Source organism: Barbus barbus (genome assembly GCF_936440315.1).
Source record: "Barbus barbus genome assembly, chromosome: 27".
In the NCBI taxonomy this organism is placed as follows: Eukaryota; Metazoa; Chordata; class Actinopteri; order Cypriniformes; family Cyprinidae; genus Barbus; species Barbus barbus.
The window spans coordinates 20,539,005-20,555,662 of record NC_136755.1 but is presented as its reverse complement, the minus strand read 5'-3'; the positions used below and the strand labels follow the sequence as shown (position 1 = coordinate 20,555,662).

Below are 16,658 nucleotides of genomic sequence, written 5' to 3'. Positions count from 1 at the left end.
TAAAAGGTAAATTGCTCTAATATGAATGATTAACTGACAGTCTTAACATACTGGCTGTATGCAACTGGCTTAATATGGACAGTATTTGGATGTATAATGACTGCTGTCAGCATGAAATGTGGGTTGAATCTGAATCCCAATCAGTTTGTTTCACTTTTGGTAGGTGAAACGTTCTGCTGTTCCAACTAGTTTTCCTGATTAGAGATATCCCTTTAGTTTCTAGCATTGAAAGACATGCCGTTAGCGAGATTATCTTAAAAACTGAGATGGTAAACACATTTTCAAAGGAACCATTGCTCCATGGCTTTGGCAGTGCGTGTACCACTTATCTTATCAGTCCAGACCTGAGTCCAGGTAAACACGCAGATTCCAGTGGAACTTGTCCGTTTTAAAGGTTGAATGCTACAAACCCAGGGACCTGAGATCCTCCCCTTCTCCCAGCGATGGCTGTCCAGCTCTGGGTAAAGTTCCAGGGGTGTGTGAGATGTGTTGGTGATGCTGCGGAAGAGGCGTCTCCAGGCTCTGCGAGCGGGTCCGAGCGACTGCGCTGTGCGGAGAAAGGGTCAATAATGGCTCTCTTAATCTGTCTGTATGGGGGGATGAGGAAAGTGTGATGGAAAAGGAACTGGGAGATGTGGTGGGGCAGACCAGCTGCATTTCTTGTGGTCTGAACGGATGGGATACAAGTCCTCCTGGATGTATTCCAGGGTGCATCGGTGAAGAAAAACGAGGGCTGGTCCAAGAAGAACCCTGGCTCGGGAAGGGGACGAGAGGTGAAGGATATCCCGAGGTAAACGTGGATGTACAGACACCTGGTGTTTGAGGAGAGGCCATCATGGATTCGATGAGAAAGGCAAGACTCCGCATGACTTGTCCCAGCTCAGCCACCTCCCGTCCGAGAGAGTTCACCTGTGAGACATACACAGGTGTCACATTTGACCTTTAAAGGCATTAGGAAGCAGAGATGTTTGTGTTTTGTCATTAGGGATCCATAACAAGTATATTAAACAGATTCATTATTTCATGACTATAAATTAATGTACAAAAGCAACAGTATTTAAAGTAGGTATTTAGGGCAGAGCACATGATGATTAATGTTTTTCAGCACATGATTAATGAAACAGTCAGTGTTTCATTAAAAGAAGAATGCTGAGCAGTAGTGGTGGATTATTAATACAGTATATCACGGTGATACACTTTCTTCACAATAGAGAATCACTGACTGAGGCTACTGCGATTTTCAGTATCAATGTCATTTTTTTGGATTTCAAATAATTTTTTTTGTCAGTTACAAAAATTTGTATGTGTATTTTAGTAATTTTTTTCCTTTTTTGAAATCATTATTTTTCGATTTGTTAAAAAATGTCATTTGAATTAATTTAATTTCTCTTTACAATATAACATTACACAATGCAATGTTATGATAATTATTTTGATACATTAACAGGCGTTTGCAAGTAATGTTCATAAAAAATAAAAAATATTCCTGTATTTAGCAGTACTTGAAACGTGCTGCACACATTTATTTGTTCATTTAAAAATTACGTTTGACCATTTTTTACATTACATCAATCAATTTGATGAATTACCCATGTATGTTGCACCAATTGTTAAAAAATAAAAAAATAAAGAATTTAATGACCTGTATATACTGCAACCATTTATTTATTTAAAAAAATAAAAATTGAATTTTTATAGTAAATTAAATATTCCTGATTCAAGCAGCAGAATAGCTGCTGCTTATTAAGACTCTTTGTGTGTTCTGCATGCACAACATGAATTTTGAATTGGTTTGGATGGTTGATGTTTTAATGCCATGCAAGCTTTCTTGACTTTCTTTATGGAAAGTAATAAAAAAGAATAATAATACTTGTTTTTAAATTTGCTTTATTTAAACAAAATTCAGAGGTGACTGTTAAAAAAATGTATTTCCAATCTAATATAATTTACTAAGAGAACTTATCACAATTTAATAAAAGATGCTTAGGAGATACTGGAATCTGGCATGAAGAGCATTTTGGTAGATGAATCTACAATTCTAAACATTTGTAATATATATATTCCAGTATATGATGACCTATTAAGGATTTTCAGAAAGGGGTACAACAAGCAAGAAAAATACCAAATGAAAACAGTTTCCCACAGCAACAGAACATTATGATCTTCTGAGGGCATGGATTGTCCCTCTGCGTCCCCCATCTGTCATTGTCTGCTAGAGCCAGCAGCTTTCAGGTGAGACTGAGGCATTATTTATTTATGTCCCATGGGACATCATTGTTTGTTGTTGACTATTGATATTTAGTTATTTTTGGGTTCTCTCTAAAGAAAGATCATTACTTGTCCCTGGTGTAGATCCTGATTATGTCACACAGGGTCTATGTGAATACTTTCTTTCCCTTGTTGTTGTTGTTTTGTTTTTTTCTGGGTGAAAAGTATAAAACCTGAACAAATGAATCTATATGAAATTCAACAACAAATAAATGCATAAATACATTCTAATTTATAGATAAAAAAGTTGAGAAACATGAAAAACAGCAAAATAATATTCAATATTTCAATAGCATGGACTTGAACTTTTTACAAATATGTTTATGTACAACAATGCTCATACTATGCTAAAACCAACTATTTTTCAGGCTACTCTGAATAAAACGGTTTCAAAAAGTTGATTAGGTCTTGCACCAGAAAATCAATTTCCATTCATAAAGCCACCAACATTATGATTTCTCCAACTGATTTTTCTAGAAGTGCACTAACATTTACAGTTATTACGAGGTAACCACAGCTCACTAAATTCCATTTAGATTCCCACAATTAATCGTCCTGTGTATCTTCACTGTTTGTGCTCTATACACATCCTCTAATAAGCTCAGAGTGATCATGTTTGTGATGGTCCAGAACACAGCACAGATGATCCAGATTCAGATGGACACCGATTTGGCAGTCACCCTAAGAATTGTGCCAACAAGTGATAATACCAAATAATGAGGGTAATTGGGTAATGATCCATAAATGCCATCAGTGGCAGGGAGGTACAAGACAACAGCTTTAAACAGGAAGGGACAACAGGAAGAGAGCACTCATCCTCTTGGTAGACCGAATCAAGCATGGATTACAACAAAATCCTGCTGAGAGGCCGGCTGTCAAAAATATATAGTGAGATACAAGAGACAGAGACAGAGATAGAGAGGAAAAAATGAGGAAGAGGCTCAGCAGCAGGGCGTCCCTCTCACGACATTACCTGTCAAAAGCCTCATGTCAAAGACGTGGGCTGACAATCAAGACTGGGGGTTGTCACATGGATTTATATACCCACGCCAATACTCAGCTGAGCTACAGTTCTCTGTGAGTGTCCGATCTGGACTCAGTTATGTGATAAAAAAAACTGCTGTGGTAACTAAACAGTTAATTTAGGATTGTGAGAATATATTATACTGGGGAAAAACATGGAAAAATACATCAAAATCTTCAAGCCAGCCTGACAGTAAGAGTTTGATGTACTGATGGATTTTCTTATTAAACATTAACGCTCAGTTAATTTTAATGCTAATATTCAATTAATATAAAAAATTGTATGTATTCACTTAAACACTGCACATTCATGTGAGTGACCAGTAGGACCTTGTGATGAGATGGCCTGACAAAACCCTTCAATGATGAAAAAAACATTTACAGTAGTTACAAGAAGTTGTGTAGTTAGGGGATTCATTTTGGTTCAAAAATAGATTAATGTTAAATCAATTCTATAGAACTGTTCGTGAAACAGATCACAAAACAAATTTAATGATTAATTTGTGCAATTGCTCAAAAATTCTCGATGTATTGCATGCTTTAAAATGTATTTTTAAAAACTATTATATATTATTTAAATAATATTTTTGAATATAATGAAAATAATATACAATACAATCTAATGATTTTATATATATATATATATATATATATATATATATATATACAGTGCCCTCCATAAGTATTGGAATAGTAAAGCCCAAAATTGCTCTGTTGGCTGTGGAGTCAAGACATTTGCAAATATGATTAAAAGATGAATATGAGACAAAACTACAGAATGTCACATTTTATTATTAGCCGTTTCAACACATACATGTTTTACCAAATAAAAAGAACAGCACTTTTAGAGTTCATCCCACTCATTGATGTGAGCATAAGTATTGGGACAGTTGAACATAAGGCAGATATAAAAGATTAAAAGCTATTATTTAGTTGCAGATCCCTTGCGCACAATCACAGCAGTGAGTCTGGGACCCATAGACATCACCAGACTCTTGGTCTCATCCTTTGAAATACTTTTCCCAGCCTTTAATGCAGCCAATTCCAATTGTTGCTTGTTTCTGCCTTTACTCTCCTCTCCAGCTGGTGAAATTCATGTTCATTTGGATTTAAATGTGGAGACTGACTTGGGCAATCTAAGACTTTCCATTTCTTTGCCCTTATAAATTCCTTGACTGAACTGGCAGGGTGTTTTGGGTCATTGTCCTGATGCAATATGAAGCACTTCCCAATGAATCTGGTGGCATTTTCTTGAATATTGGTAGGCAAGATGGTTTTGTACCCATAATCATCAACATTTCAAGAAATAAAGGCTTGAAATATTTCACTCTATGTTTAATGAATCTATATAATATATGGGTTTCACTTTCTGAAATGAGTAACAAAAAATATTGACCTTTTTCATGATATTCAAATTTTTTGAGATGTACCTGTGTATATATATATATATATATATATATATATATATATATACATATACATACACACACATACATATATATATATATATACACACACATACATATATGTATATAATATCACAGCCTTTATACTGAATATGTGGTGTCAGCCTTAACTTGAAGCAACAACCCTGCTGCCCAGCAGCAATTTTGCTCAAATAAACATCTTTACATACTGCCTTTGACTTTATATGAATTACACAGAATCATGTACATGTGCAATTCGTGGGAAACTACATGCGGTGGGTCCAAGGGCGTTGTGGAAATCTGGATGAATGTTGGACTGTTCTCTTCCATCATCATGGGGCCAGTCCCACTTTCCTCTTCTAATGAGTTTTATGTCCTCTAGTGTTTGAATAACATCCCCTTCTCCTCTCTCGCAGCAGCCCGCCATATGGCTTGTGCGTACCTGGCACCAGGAGTTCACCTGAGCTGCGCTGGTTTCGATCTTTCAGTACTCACATTTACTGCAGAGTTACCCATAAAACCCACACTTTCCAAATAAACTGTAAGTGCAGACCTACCATTAAATTACATAGCAAAAAATGATATAAAACTGACAGAGATTAAACAGAAAAATCATTTACCTCTTGGTTAAGGTGGCGTAGCTGTCCTCTGGTGTCCTCTGATTTAGCTGCTAATTCTGCACAGAGAAAAAAAACAATTATGTCCAACTGCCTAACACTTCCAGAACTTCCAGTGAAAACTCATTACAAAGACTTCAAGGAAGAGTTCACCACAAAAATGAAAATTCTGTCACCTTCTGTCACCACTCACACTCATGTCTTTCAAGACCATTATGATTTTCTTTCTTCCAAGAAACAAAAAATGAGGAACCTATTCCTTTAAAGGAAAAGTTCACCCAAAAATGAAAATTTGCTGAAGATTTATTCACCCTCAGGTCATCCAAGATGTAGATGATTTGTTTCTTTATTGGAGCAGATCTGGATAAATTTGTCATTACATCACTTGTTCAGTCAATGGGTGCCGTCAGAATTAGAGTTCAAACCGCTAATAAAAACAATACATCCACAAGTAATCCACATGACTCCAGTACCTCTTGTGAAGTGAAAACATGTGTTTGTAAAAACAAATTCATCATTAAAATAATTTTAACTTCAAACAATTGCTTCAAGCTAAAATACGAGTACTCTATTTATAATATTGCTTTCCCCAGTGAAAAAAGTCGTCTCGCCTGAATCAGGAGAGAAATATTTACAGATCAAGGACCATTTATAAGTGAAAACAGTCCAAAACTAATATGTCAGTGGATTTTGATGTGAGGAGACAATAGGGATGGACTTTTTCACTGGATGAATTGTTATTATGGATTATGGGCTGGAATTTTGGCCAGAAGAGATGCCTTTAAACTTGAAATGCCTCAATGATGTATTTTTTCTTACAAACACAGATTTTCATTTTACAAGACGTTAACTGATGGGCTGGTGTCATATGGATTACTTATGGATTACTGTGATTTTTTTATCAGCTGTCTGGATGGCACTCATTCATTGCAGGGGATCCATTAGTGAACAAGTGATGTAAAGCTAAATTTCTACAAATCTGCTCAGACGAAGAAACAAACTCTTCTACATTTTGGGATAGCCTGAGGGTGAGTACCGTTTCAGCAAATTTTTTTTTTTTTCGGGTGAACTATTCCTTTAAGGTGATAAACTAAAGATCATCATTAATAAACACTGGAAATGCAGTGATCGTTTATTATGTGTCAGTCTTGCAATATTGGCATAAAGATGAAAGATGCCAGTATTCATCAACTCATCCATCCTCTGCCAACACACACATATGCACATACACTCACTCACACACCTGCTGTGGTGGCAGTGGTATTAGTTGCACCATTGACGGTGTGCTGATGGCCAGAGGAAAATATGAATGTGTGTGAATTTTCTGTACCATCACTGTCCTCTGTGCCGTCCACGACCCTGAACACACAAACAGAAATCCACTTTACTGCTCTCACAAAGTCCTTCATGCACCAGTGAGCAAATGTCTATTAAAATACTGTATCTTTGAATGTTTTTTAAATGCATGCATGTGTGGGCGTGCACACACCTTGGGCTGAGATTTGCGAGGTCAGGCTTTGTGACAGTGGAATGCTGGATGTGGAGCTTTTTGTCGGTTTGGTGATCCTTTTTGTGCATATGTGTTTTCTGTTTGGTTCCACCGCTGAGATACTGAATCTGATCATCTTCATCATCATCATCTCCCTCGTCTTGATGCTCAGCTATTGGTGGATAGCACTGGATCACGTCTCCATTTCCCCTCCCCTCCATCTGTGATTGGACAGAAGAGGTAGCGCTAAGGTCGTTTGAGGCCAGATGAAAGTTGGATGACATAGCTTGGATGACTCAACTAGAAAAAGACTGAATTTTCATTATTAACAATGAAACAAAAGTAGATCTAGTTAATGTGACAGAACAAGAACATCTAGTTAATGTGACAGTGCTTGCCTGCTTTCTTTCTACGCAGTCATTTAGGCTTTTTATGTGGCATTTAGATCATTTTATGTTGGTCCCACATTTTCCTTGCCATCTCCTTATCCATTGAAACAGTAAATAATTACCTAAATGCTCACTCTCAAAAGACACGGTTTATTTAGATGGAACACATTTAATAAACAATGTTAATTAATGCAAAATGTTTTTCATTGATTTTTTTATAGAGAGAAAAACAAATAAATTTGGACATATTATCAATATTAATATTAAATATTGTACACATCTCAAATTTAAATTGATTTACTGGCTAACACAAATGATTAAAAAAGTCATAGAGAAAGTTCATACTTTAAGACAGATGCATATGAATCAGAAAGATTTTTATTTAATGCATCAAAAAAAAAAATTAATGAATGATAGACAGACAGACAGACAGATAGACAGATAGACAGATAGATAGATAGATAGATAGATAGATAGATAGATAGATAGATAGATAGATAGATAGATAGAGAATGCACAAGTATGTTTTCAGTATGAACTTCAATGCGGGTACCACTGAGGCACACACACACACACACAAAATGAAAACACTCTTAATAACAACCTACACTTCCCTCAAGGACCAATTAGACAAAAGCTATGAAACAGCAAAAACACAACAAAGTGAATGTCCTTAGATAAAACTCATGTAATGGTAGTGGTCTTATCACTTGAACTTTGACCTCGCTAGCAATGACCTCAAGAAGACTTGACCTATAAGACATTTAAAACAACTGGCCTGGCAGCTTTGATAACATAATAATCTTTGACCCCTAGTCGTACAAGTGAGAGCGATCATGTCAGAATGAACCCTAAAGGCTCCACTTTTTCTGTTCAATAATAGTCAGTGTAATGGGTTTCGCTGTGCTTTACACCTCACGGTTCTCATGCACATTGCCAATTACACAGTGAAACTCTGCAACGTTGGCTGGAAATAACAATCTCCATTTATAGAACACTTTAAATGTCAGTCCACTGAAAGGCGGCAGAAAAGTCAAGAGGTAAAACACAGCAAAGAGACGGAATAAACGTGAAGGGTATTCCCCTTCTCTCTCTCTTTTAGTCTCGCTCTCCCTCTCTTCTTCTATATATATCTGATTAATTACACTTTTCGTACACTAATTTGGTCATTTTCCCTGTTGAATAATTGAGGCTCCCTCACACTGTAATTGAAAGAGCGGCAGTTTCCCAAAGCAGTCAGTCATCCGGCACTTCAATAACCGCCCGCTCCTCCTTTTACCCCTCCCTTGCCCCTAAACGCGCTGTTCCCCTTCCTCTAGTGCCGCTCCCTCCCTGATTACTGCTTCAGGCATGGAAGGACAGGGAATGGGGAAGATGATCATCACCACCATCATCATCAATTTTTCATTCTCTCTCCCTGCTGTTTCAGAGCTGTAGTGTTCTTAGCTTCCCTCATTAGGCAAATGAGGCGGGAGGTAGATCATTGTTAGGGAAATGAGCCCCAAGCTATTATAGTCAACATAGCACTGTTAGTGGATAAATGCGGAATGATTGACAGCTGAGGAGAAGACGCACCTGTGTGTCCATGGACTTGCTGGACATCCTGGATATGACCTGGAGGGTGAGACATATGACAATATGTAAGCATACACACTACTGTTCAAACGTTTGTGGTAAGTTAGATTTTTGTAAAGAAATTAATCATTTTATTCAGTGAGAATACATTAAATTGACCAAAAGAGCAGTAAAGACATTTCTAATGTTTAAAAAGGTTTATAATTTAAATAAAAAGATGTTCTTTTGAACTTTCTATTCATCAGAGAATCCTGACAAAATTATATTTCACTGTTTCCACAAAATATTACACAGTGCAATTTTTTAAACTTTTTTTGTAAGATATGTTTCATATTATAAAAAAGCATATTATAATGATTTCTGAAGGATCATGTGACTAAAGTAATGGCTGCTGAAAATTCAGCTCTGCCAACACAGGAATAAATGATAATTTACAATATATTAAAATAGAAAACAGTTATGTCTGTCTGTCTATCTATGAATCACTTTTCGTGTGGGGTTAAAAAATATATGTTATATTTTGGTGGATCCCAAAAACAATATTAATCTTGTGTCCATGAAATCAAATAACTGAATCAGGTTATGATCAGGTCAGGCTTTTACCGAAATGCATTAAGGGTCCCAGCAACCATAAACAAATAAATGAACAAGAAAATTCAGCATCACAATGGTCATGTGATGTCTTACATGGCTCTCTTGTCCCTCTCTCAGGTTGTAGGTGAGGTCGTGTGTTATGTCCTGCACAAAACGGTGGGAGTATTCAGGATACAGGTCGAGCACTTCATACAGACCCCTCAGATTAATGCACTGCAGGTCGCAGTACGTCAGCGCCTTCACGTCAGCATTTGTCTTTATCACGCGGTCACCAACCGACATGTTTGCACCAATCAGGTCGCCTTTACCTGTACACGTCACACAGGAGCACACAAACAAAGAGGAAGATGCAAAAAAACATCAATATTTTGTCAGATATCACTAGAGTCAATATGTAGGCTAAACTGGAAAGCTAATCTGCCATGAGGTCCCTTAGGAGTATGTATAATGTAGACTGAAAACATGAAAATGTTTCCAAGTAACGTTAACCACAGACCTTATTTTATTCATAAATCGGAAACCGCTATTCTTAAAACCCATTAGAATCTCCCAAGAGAGCCGTGGCTTGAAAATGCTAATTTGTTTAGCATTTTAACACTATGGGACTACAAACAGCTCTATTAGAGGCACAAAAGATACTGTTTAAGAAAGCGCACACGCATGTAAACACACAAAAACTGTAAACCTTCTCGAGAACTCAATGTCAGAGAGACCTTCCTCTGTCAGCAGGGTGGAGAGAGCGTGTGAGGGAAAGATGAGAAAGATAGTGTGTGTTTTTTCCTGTCAGAACTCATAAGGTGATATTAACACAAACACACACATACACACACACAGGCAGGACCTAACAGGATGATGGAGATTATATTTTTCGCACATTTGGTCTACTGTCCTATGAGCCTGCTGTGTGTGTGAAGCCTCACAGAGAGAGTGACCAATCACAGAGAGCAGCTTTTGTTGCCAACTGTAGGAACACATGGGCCCTGAAGTCTTCACTTAATGAGAAGCAGTCATTTTCCCCTTCATTTTAGTTCCTCAGCGCACTAAAACTACATTGAGCTTTTCTGAGATAAAACTGTTTGCTTGTGTGTGGGTTTGTGTAAACTGACCGAGGATGGCTAGCACCATGCTGTCCTTTAGCACCTCCATGGAGCCGGAGCAGACAAAGAAAAGAGCCTGTAAAGCATCTCCGTGACGAAGAAGGTACTCGCCCGGCGCACAAAACGAAGTCTTTATGTGCAGGGAGAGAGAGCGGAGACATCCACGGCTCAGAGAGGAGAAGACGGACAACTCTAGGATCTCTTTATTCAGATGCATCGCGATGTCCGAACGCAGCTCATCTGGAAAGTCTTTCAAGAGCTGGAGAGAGTGGACAGGAAGAAGAGAAAAAGAAAAAGGGGTATAAAAAAGAGAAAGGAAATGGAACAAGAATGGGAATAAAAATGGGAATAGAGAATAAAGAAAAAGTGAGACAAGAGACAAGTGAAAATTAGAAAAATGGGAGGAAACATGAAAAAAGGAAAATGAGAGAAAAAATGAAAAGAAAAAAGAAGTAAAAAGAAAAGAGAGGAAAGAGAGAACAGGGAAAGGAAAAAGTAAAATGAAAAGAAAAAGAAAAACGCAAAGAAAAAGCAAAACGACAAAAGAAAAATGGGAATGTTAAAAAAGAAATAAAAAAATTCAATAAAAATAGAAAAACAAAAGAAAAGTGAAAAAGAAAATGAAAATGAAAGCAGAAAAAGAAGCAATAGAAAAGAGACAAGTAAAAGTGAAAGAATACACAGAAAAAGGCAACAGAAGAAAAAGAAAGGAATAAGAAAAAAAATTATAAAGAAAAGGGAAAATAAATAAATATAATAAAATTCATATAATAAAAATATGAAAGGAAAAACATAAGGCTGGAATTAACATTTATTTACACTACGTGAAAGACAAATCTTGTGTTTTCTGTGAGAACTTATGTAACAGCACATTACATTAATTAAACTGGCATTAAAATCATTAAGCATGCCACTTTATGAGTTTTCACCCTTAAAACAAAACTGGAAGTATTCCGGCCATGCCTCATTCCTGCCCTCCGCTACCCTTCATCTGCTCTGCTCATCCATCCATATATGCAACCATCCTTCAGACTGACTGAATGGCATCTGCCACTCTCTCCTTCACTGACGGCACACACATCCCTCTCTCTTTCTCTCGCTCTCTGTCTTCTGCTCTCCGGCCATCAGCCTCACCATCTATTATTCATAAATCTGTGATTTAGCAAGGTGTTTAGATTCCATCTCATTTTTTTCCACTCCCTCTCCTGACTCCGGAATAAAGTCCCAGGCTCAAGGACGGAGCACACGCAATCGTTCCCTCCTCAAGTGTCCAACTGTCTATCTAAATTATACTTGCCTTGGCTGTTGCTTTGCTCTTGGCTTCAGAATGTTACTTCATTATAGTACATCACTTACAGTACCATAATGTGATGATACCATGATGTTTTTTTTTTATGTAAATATGATGTAATGTGAATATGGTTATCGGAGATCGAGCGATATTGATTTTCAAGGGTCAAACTAGAATTTTTAAATGAACAAATTTTACTTGTTTATTTCTGCTTTTGATGTAATAATACTAAATAGTCATTTGACACTAACAATTAAATGAATAATACAATTCACTTCAAAATGAATAATACAATTTATATTATTGCATTAAAATACAATATAAAATTTAAATTACAATAACATTTTAGAATAGCCAAAAAAATATTAAAGGGGTGGTTGACTGTGATTTCACTTTTTTAAAGTTAGTTAGTGTGCAATGTTGCTGTTTGAGAATAAACAATATCTGCAAAGTTACTACGTCTTTTAAAATTCTGGCAGTTTAATGCCTACAAAAAAAAAGGCGGTTGGGACTACAATGAGTTGCTTCCCAGGTTTGTGACATCACAAACCCAAACAAACCCCACCCTCGGGAATATGTAACAAAGCCGGCCATGCACTGCAGGCGTTTTAGCCAATCACAACACATTGGACTAGGTAACCAATCTGAGCCCATTGTGTATTTCTGAGGGAGGGTCTTCATAAAAGCAGGAAATGATCAGCGTGTTAATAGGAGAAGGGACAGAGCGGTGTGGAATGAAGGTAAATTATGTGAAAAATGTTTTTTTTTTTAAACAAAGCATTAATACATGTTAGACTGCACCCCATAAACACAATCAAGCCTAGAAAAAAAAACAGTCAACCACCCCTTTAATAATACCAGTGATAAATAAAAAATGTATTATTGTACTATTATTATTTATTTATACTTTACTTCAATCTAACTTTTAAGCTATACATTTCTCACTACATGAGTGAAGATCTGATTTTATCGGTTTATCTGTATTTGTTTTAAAATAGGAGATTTATACAAAAATCTGTCATGAAACTCTAGATGGTGCAGGCCGAACTCAATCTGATATAATCACTTCATTATTCACATGGCGCAGCTGATTGGTTTCTTCTCACATCAGCAGCCAATGAACTTGCTGCTCAACATTCAAACGCTCGGCCATTGCTTGTTGTAGTAGTGGCAGCGTGCTTCAGAAACCCTCCACCTTCCCCTGCTCCACATGTATAGATCTGCTATGGGGTAATTTCATGTTTGTTATATATGGGGGTTATTTTGTATTTCATATTTCCTAAATGCTCAAAGCAGCATGTCTGTGGATGTATTGGCAGTAGCAAGTCTAGGTACTTGCTCTACCGCAGCAGCGGCAGCGTAGAAGATCTATTCCGCCAAGACCAAACACATTAACACTGTCGTATACATCACCATCACTATGCTAAACTCTCTGCGAGTTGTCATGACAGAACTGATTTTAGAGGTGACTTTAAAAGTTTAATGTAACTAACTTATTCTGCACCAATATGTAACACTACATGAAACATCGGAGTGCAGTGGGGAAGCACACTGTATGATTGTAAAGTTGGAACATCATCTTGCACAGTCCTGCTGTAAGGAATTCCGCAATGTCAAATGATTCAGCTGTGCTGTGTAATACTCTCTGAAGCGTGGGGTTTACCTCATTGGAGTCGATACCGTTGTTGACAGACCAGGTGGTCTGGAAGTACTCCAGCATGCGCTGTTTCAGGCTCTGGGGCAGGTGGTGCACACGGATGAAGTCCTTCAGGTCTTTAGTGCGTGTATGGTAAGAGGACCAGCGCGAGTACATGCGTTGGATGATGGCCGTCACGTTGCCAAAGACCAGAGCGTGCATCAGCGCTGCCAAAGACACAATGACACACACATGCCTGAATGACCTAACAAGTCATGGAAGTTCTCTTGAAAGTTGAAAATTTACATCATTTCAAAATCATCAACATCACTTTTTTACATGCAGCTTTCAAAAAAAAAAAGTCTATTGTCCCTTATAAATAGCATAAAAAACATTAAATTAGCTTGATTTAAAAAGAAAATGTTTACAAAGATGTTTTTTTTTATTATTTTTGTTATGGATTGCTATAAGTGATCAGTTAAGAAAAGAGTCATCAATCGTAACTGACAAATCTCATTATGGATCCTTTCTATTTCTGTAACAATCCAACTTGTGTATTTATTTTAGAGGCACTTGTTCTCTGTAAGATCTCTGGTAATACACAAGTGGTGATTGAATGTGTACATACGTGTTGGAGTGTGTAATTGGGTATCATTGTATGTTTGGGAAGGGAGTAGAACTGCCCCATGGCGAAGGGTGACATTTCACATAATAAAGGCCATAAATTCTGAATACGAACAGATGGTGTGACCTCATATCATCCTATTTAATGACAGACAAAAATACATAAACATATGCGGTTACACAGATATTGATTATTACTTTTTAGACTATATAATGTATATACGTGTGTGTGTATGTGTGTGTGTGTGTGTGTGTGTACATATATACACACAAATACACACAAGTATTTACCCATTTTTTTTCCAGTATTGTCTTTTACAAACTAGCAGGGATTCAACTTTGTTTTTAGTTTTTGGATCATAATGAAAATCCCAATTTGATATAACTCCAAATACTGGTACTGTTAACTAATTTTTAAATTATATATTTTTTAAATGGTCCTAAAAAAAGTTCTGTAAGCACCCAAAAAAGACCACCATATATAAAAAATAAGTAAATAAATAGAGATATAAAAATATATAAATACTGAGCATTTTTGTGAGGATACAATCTATAAATTCCACAACGCAGGAAAAAACACAGGACTAAAAAGGGTTAAACACAAAAACATAATGTGTGTATATATATATATACATAATGTGTGTGTGTGTATGTATATATATATATATATATATATATATACAGTATATATATATACTCAAATACTTTGCATAATAGATGTGTGTATATATATATATATATATATACACATGTATTTTCTACAAATATCTAAAACAGACTCTTTTTTTTCTCTTGTACAAACTAAAAAGGGATTCAGAGGGATTCAACCTTGTTTTTGGTTTCTAAATAAGCAGCAGACACATACAGCCTCCAGTTTTTGGATCCTAATGATAATCCAAATTTGTTCTACCTCCAAATATATCTAAAAATATCTCCTAAACTTCAACCTTTCAGCAAACACACACATACACACGCACACCTCCAATGAGCATGGTGCAGATGGAGAAGATCTTCTCTGCGTCTGTGTTGGCAGAGACATTTCCAAAGCCCACGCTGGTCAGGCTGCTGAGGGTGAAGTAAAGCGCTGCGATGTAGATGCTCCGCAAAGACGGTCCACTGCTCAGCGTTCTGTTGACCGCTCCCGTGCTCACCCCCTCGTATGGAGACTCCAACCGCTTCCCGAGCTCATGCAGCCAACCTGAGACAGCAAGACAAAGAAGAAAATGTGAGATCTAATTAAAATCCCACACTGAAATGTGTTTATGTATCAGTTTCATATGTGTCCATATGGTGGAAAATTAGCACGCACTGCAATGACACAACGGTTGAAGGAATTGTTCATCTAAAAAGGAAATTTCTGTCATTATTTACTCAACCATATGACTTTCTTTCTTTTGTGAAACACAAAAATAGCTTTTTTACAATGTGTTCACGCTACTCCTTTGCATACAGTGACCTGTTTCAGACCTCCAGTGAGCTGTTATCCTCTGCAGCAGGATCATAGAGAAACTGTTTTTTAAAAATACAACATTTCTGCAAATTTGGTTATGTTTTGATTATTGGTTATGTTTATTGGTTAAGGTTTTGGGCGTGTGTTCAAATTAATCACATTTCACTCATTTAATATTTTAAACAAAAATGTAATGTAAATTTTATATACACGTTTGTTACAAAGTTTGGGGTCAGTAAGATTTTTTTTATATTATTAAAAACAATGCATTAAAGGATGCATTAAACTGATCAGAAGTGACTGTGAAGACGTTTATAATGTTACCAAAGATTTCTGTTTCATATAAATGCTGTTCTTTTGTGCTTTCTTTCATCAACGAATTCTCCAAAAAAGTGTCACAGTTTACAGAAAAATATTAAGCAACACAACTGTTTCTAACATTGAAAATAATAGGAAATGTATCTTGAGCACCAAATCGACATTAGAATAATTTCTAAAGGATAATATGACACCGAATACTATGTAAGTAATGGCTGCTGAAAATGTAGCTTTGTTATCACAGGAACAAATTACACTTTAAAATATATTAATATAGAAAACAGTCATTTTAAATTCTAATAATAGTTTTCTATAGAATATAGAATATTATTTTTATATATATATATTATTATATTATATATATATTTATATATACAAGTCATGGCCTAATGGTTAGAGACTCGTAATCCAAAGGTTGCGGGTTCGAGTCTCGGGCCGGCAGGGTTGGTAGGTGGGGGGAGTGAATGTCCAGCGCTCTCTCCACCCTCAATACCACGACTGAGGTGCCCTTGAGCAAAGCAACGAACCCCAAACTGCTCACCTGGCGCCGCAGCATAAATGGCTGCCCACTGCTCCGGGTGTGTGTTCATGGTGTGTGTGTGTTCACTGCTGTGTGTGTGCACGTTGGATGGGTTAAATGCAGAGCATGAATTCTGAGTATGGGTCACCATACTTGGCTCTATGTCATATACATTATTTATCAAGCTGAAAAGCAACTGATTGTATTAGTTTTTTTCAATTAAAAACTTACAAAAAATTAGAATGAACAATCTTAAAAGTTATCTCTTTTTATATTCCACTTAAGAAAGAAAATCATTTGAATTTAGAACAACATGAGGTGGAGTAAATGATGACAGAAT

At 36.5% G+C, this 16,658-nt stretch overlaps 1 protein-coding gene across 1 annotated transcript in view; it reads right to left on the bottom strand.

Annotated features, from left to right (window-relative positions):
* Window positions 1-402: 402 nt before the first annotated feature.
* kcnh8 (potassium voltage-gated channel, subfamily H (eag-related), member 8) overlaps window positions 403-16,658 on the bottom strand; it is a gene marked incomplete at both ends in the record, with an annotated part of 51,717 nt that continues 35,461 nt past the window's right edge. Inside the window, 9 exons of the mRNA XM_079381400.1 lie at window positions 403-909; window positions 5,339-5,394; window positions 6,579-6,694; window positions 6,825-7,045; window positions 8,789-8,827; window positions 9,476-9,690; window positions 10,489-10,738; window positions 13,434-13,633; window positions 15,010-15,228. Coding sequence (XP_079237526.1) covers window positions 403-909; window positions 5,339-5,394; window positions 6,579-6,694; window positions 6,825-7,045; window positions 8,789-8,827; window positions 9,476-9,690; window positions 10,489-10,738; window positions 13,434-13,633; window positions 15,010-15,228 — 1,823 coding nt within the window. The remainder of the gene's footprint in view (window positions 910-5,338; window positions 5,395-6,578; window positions 6,695-6,824; window positions 7,046-8,788; window positions 8,828-9,475; window positions 9,691-10,488; window positions 10,739-13,433; window positions 13,634-15,009; window positions 15,229-16,658) is intronic.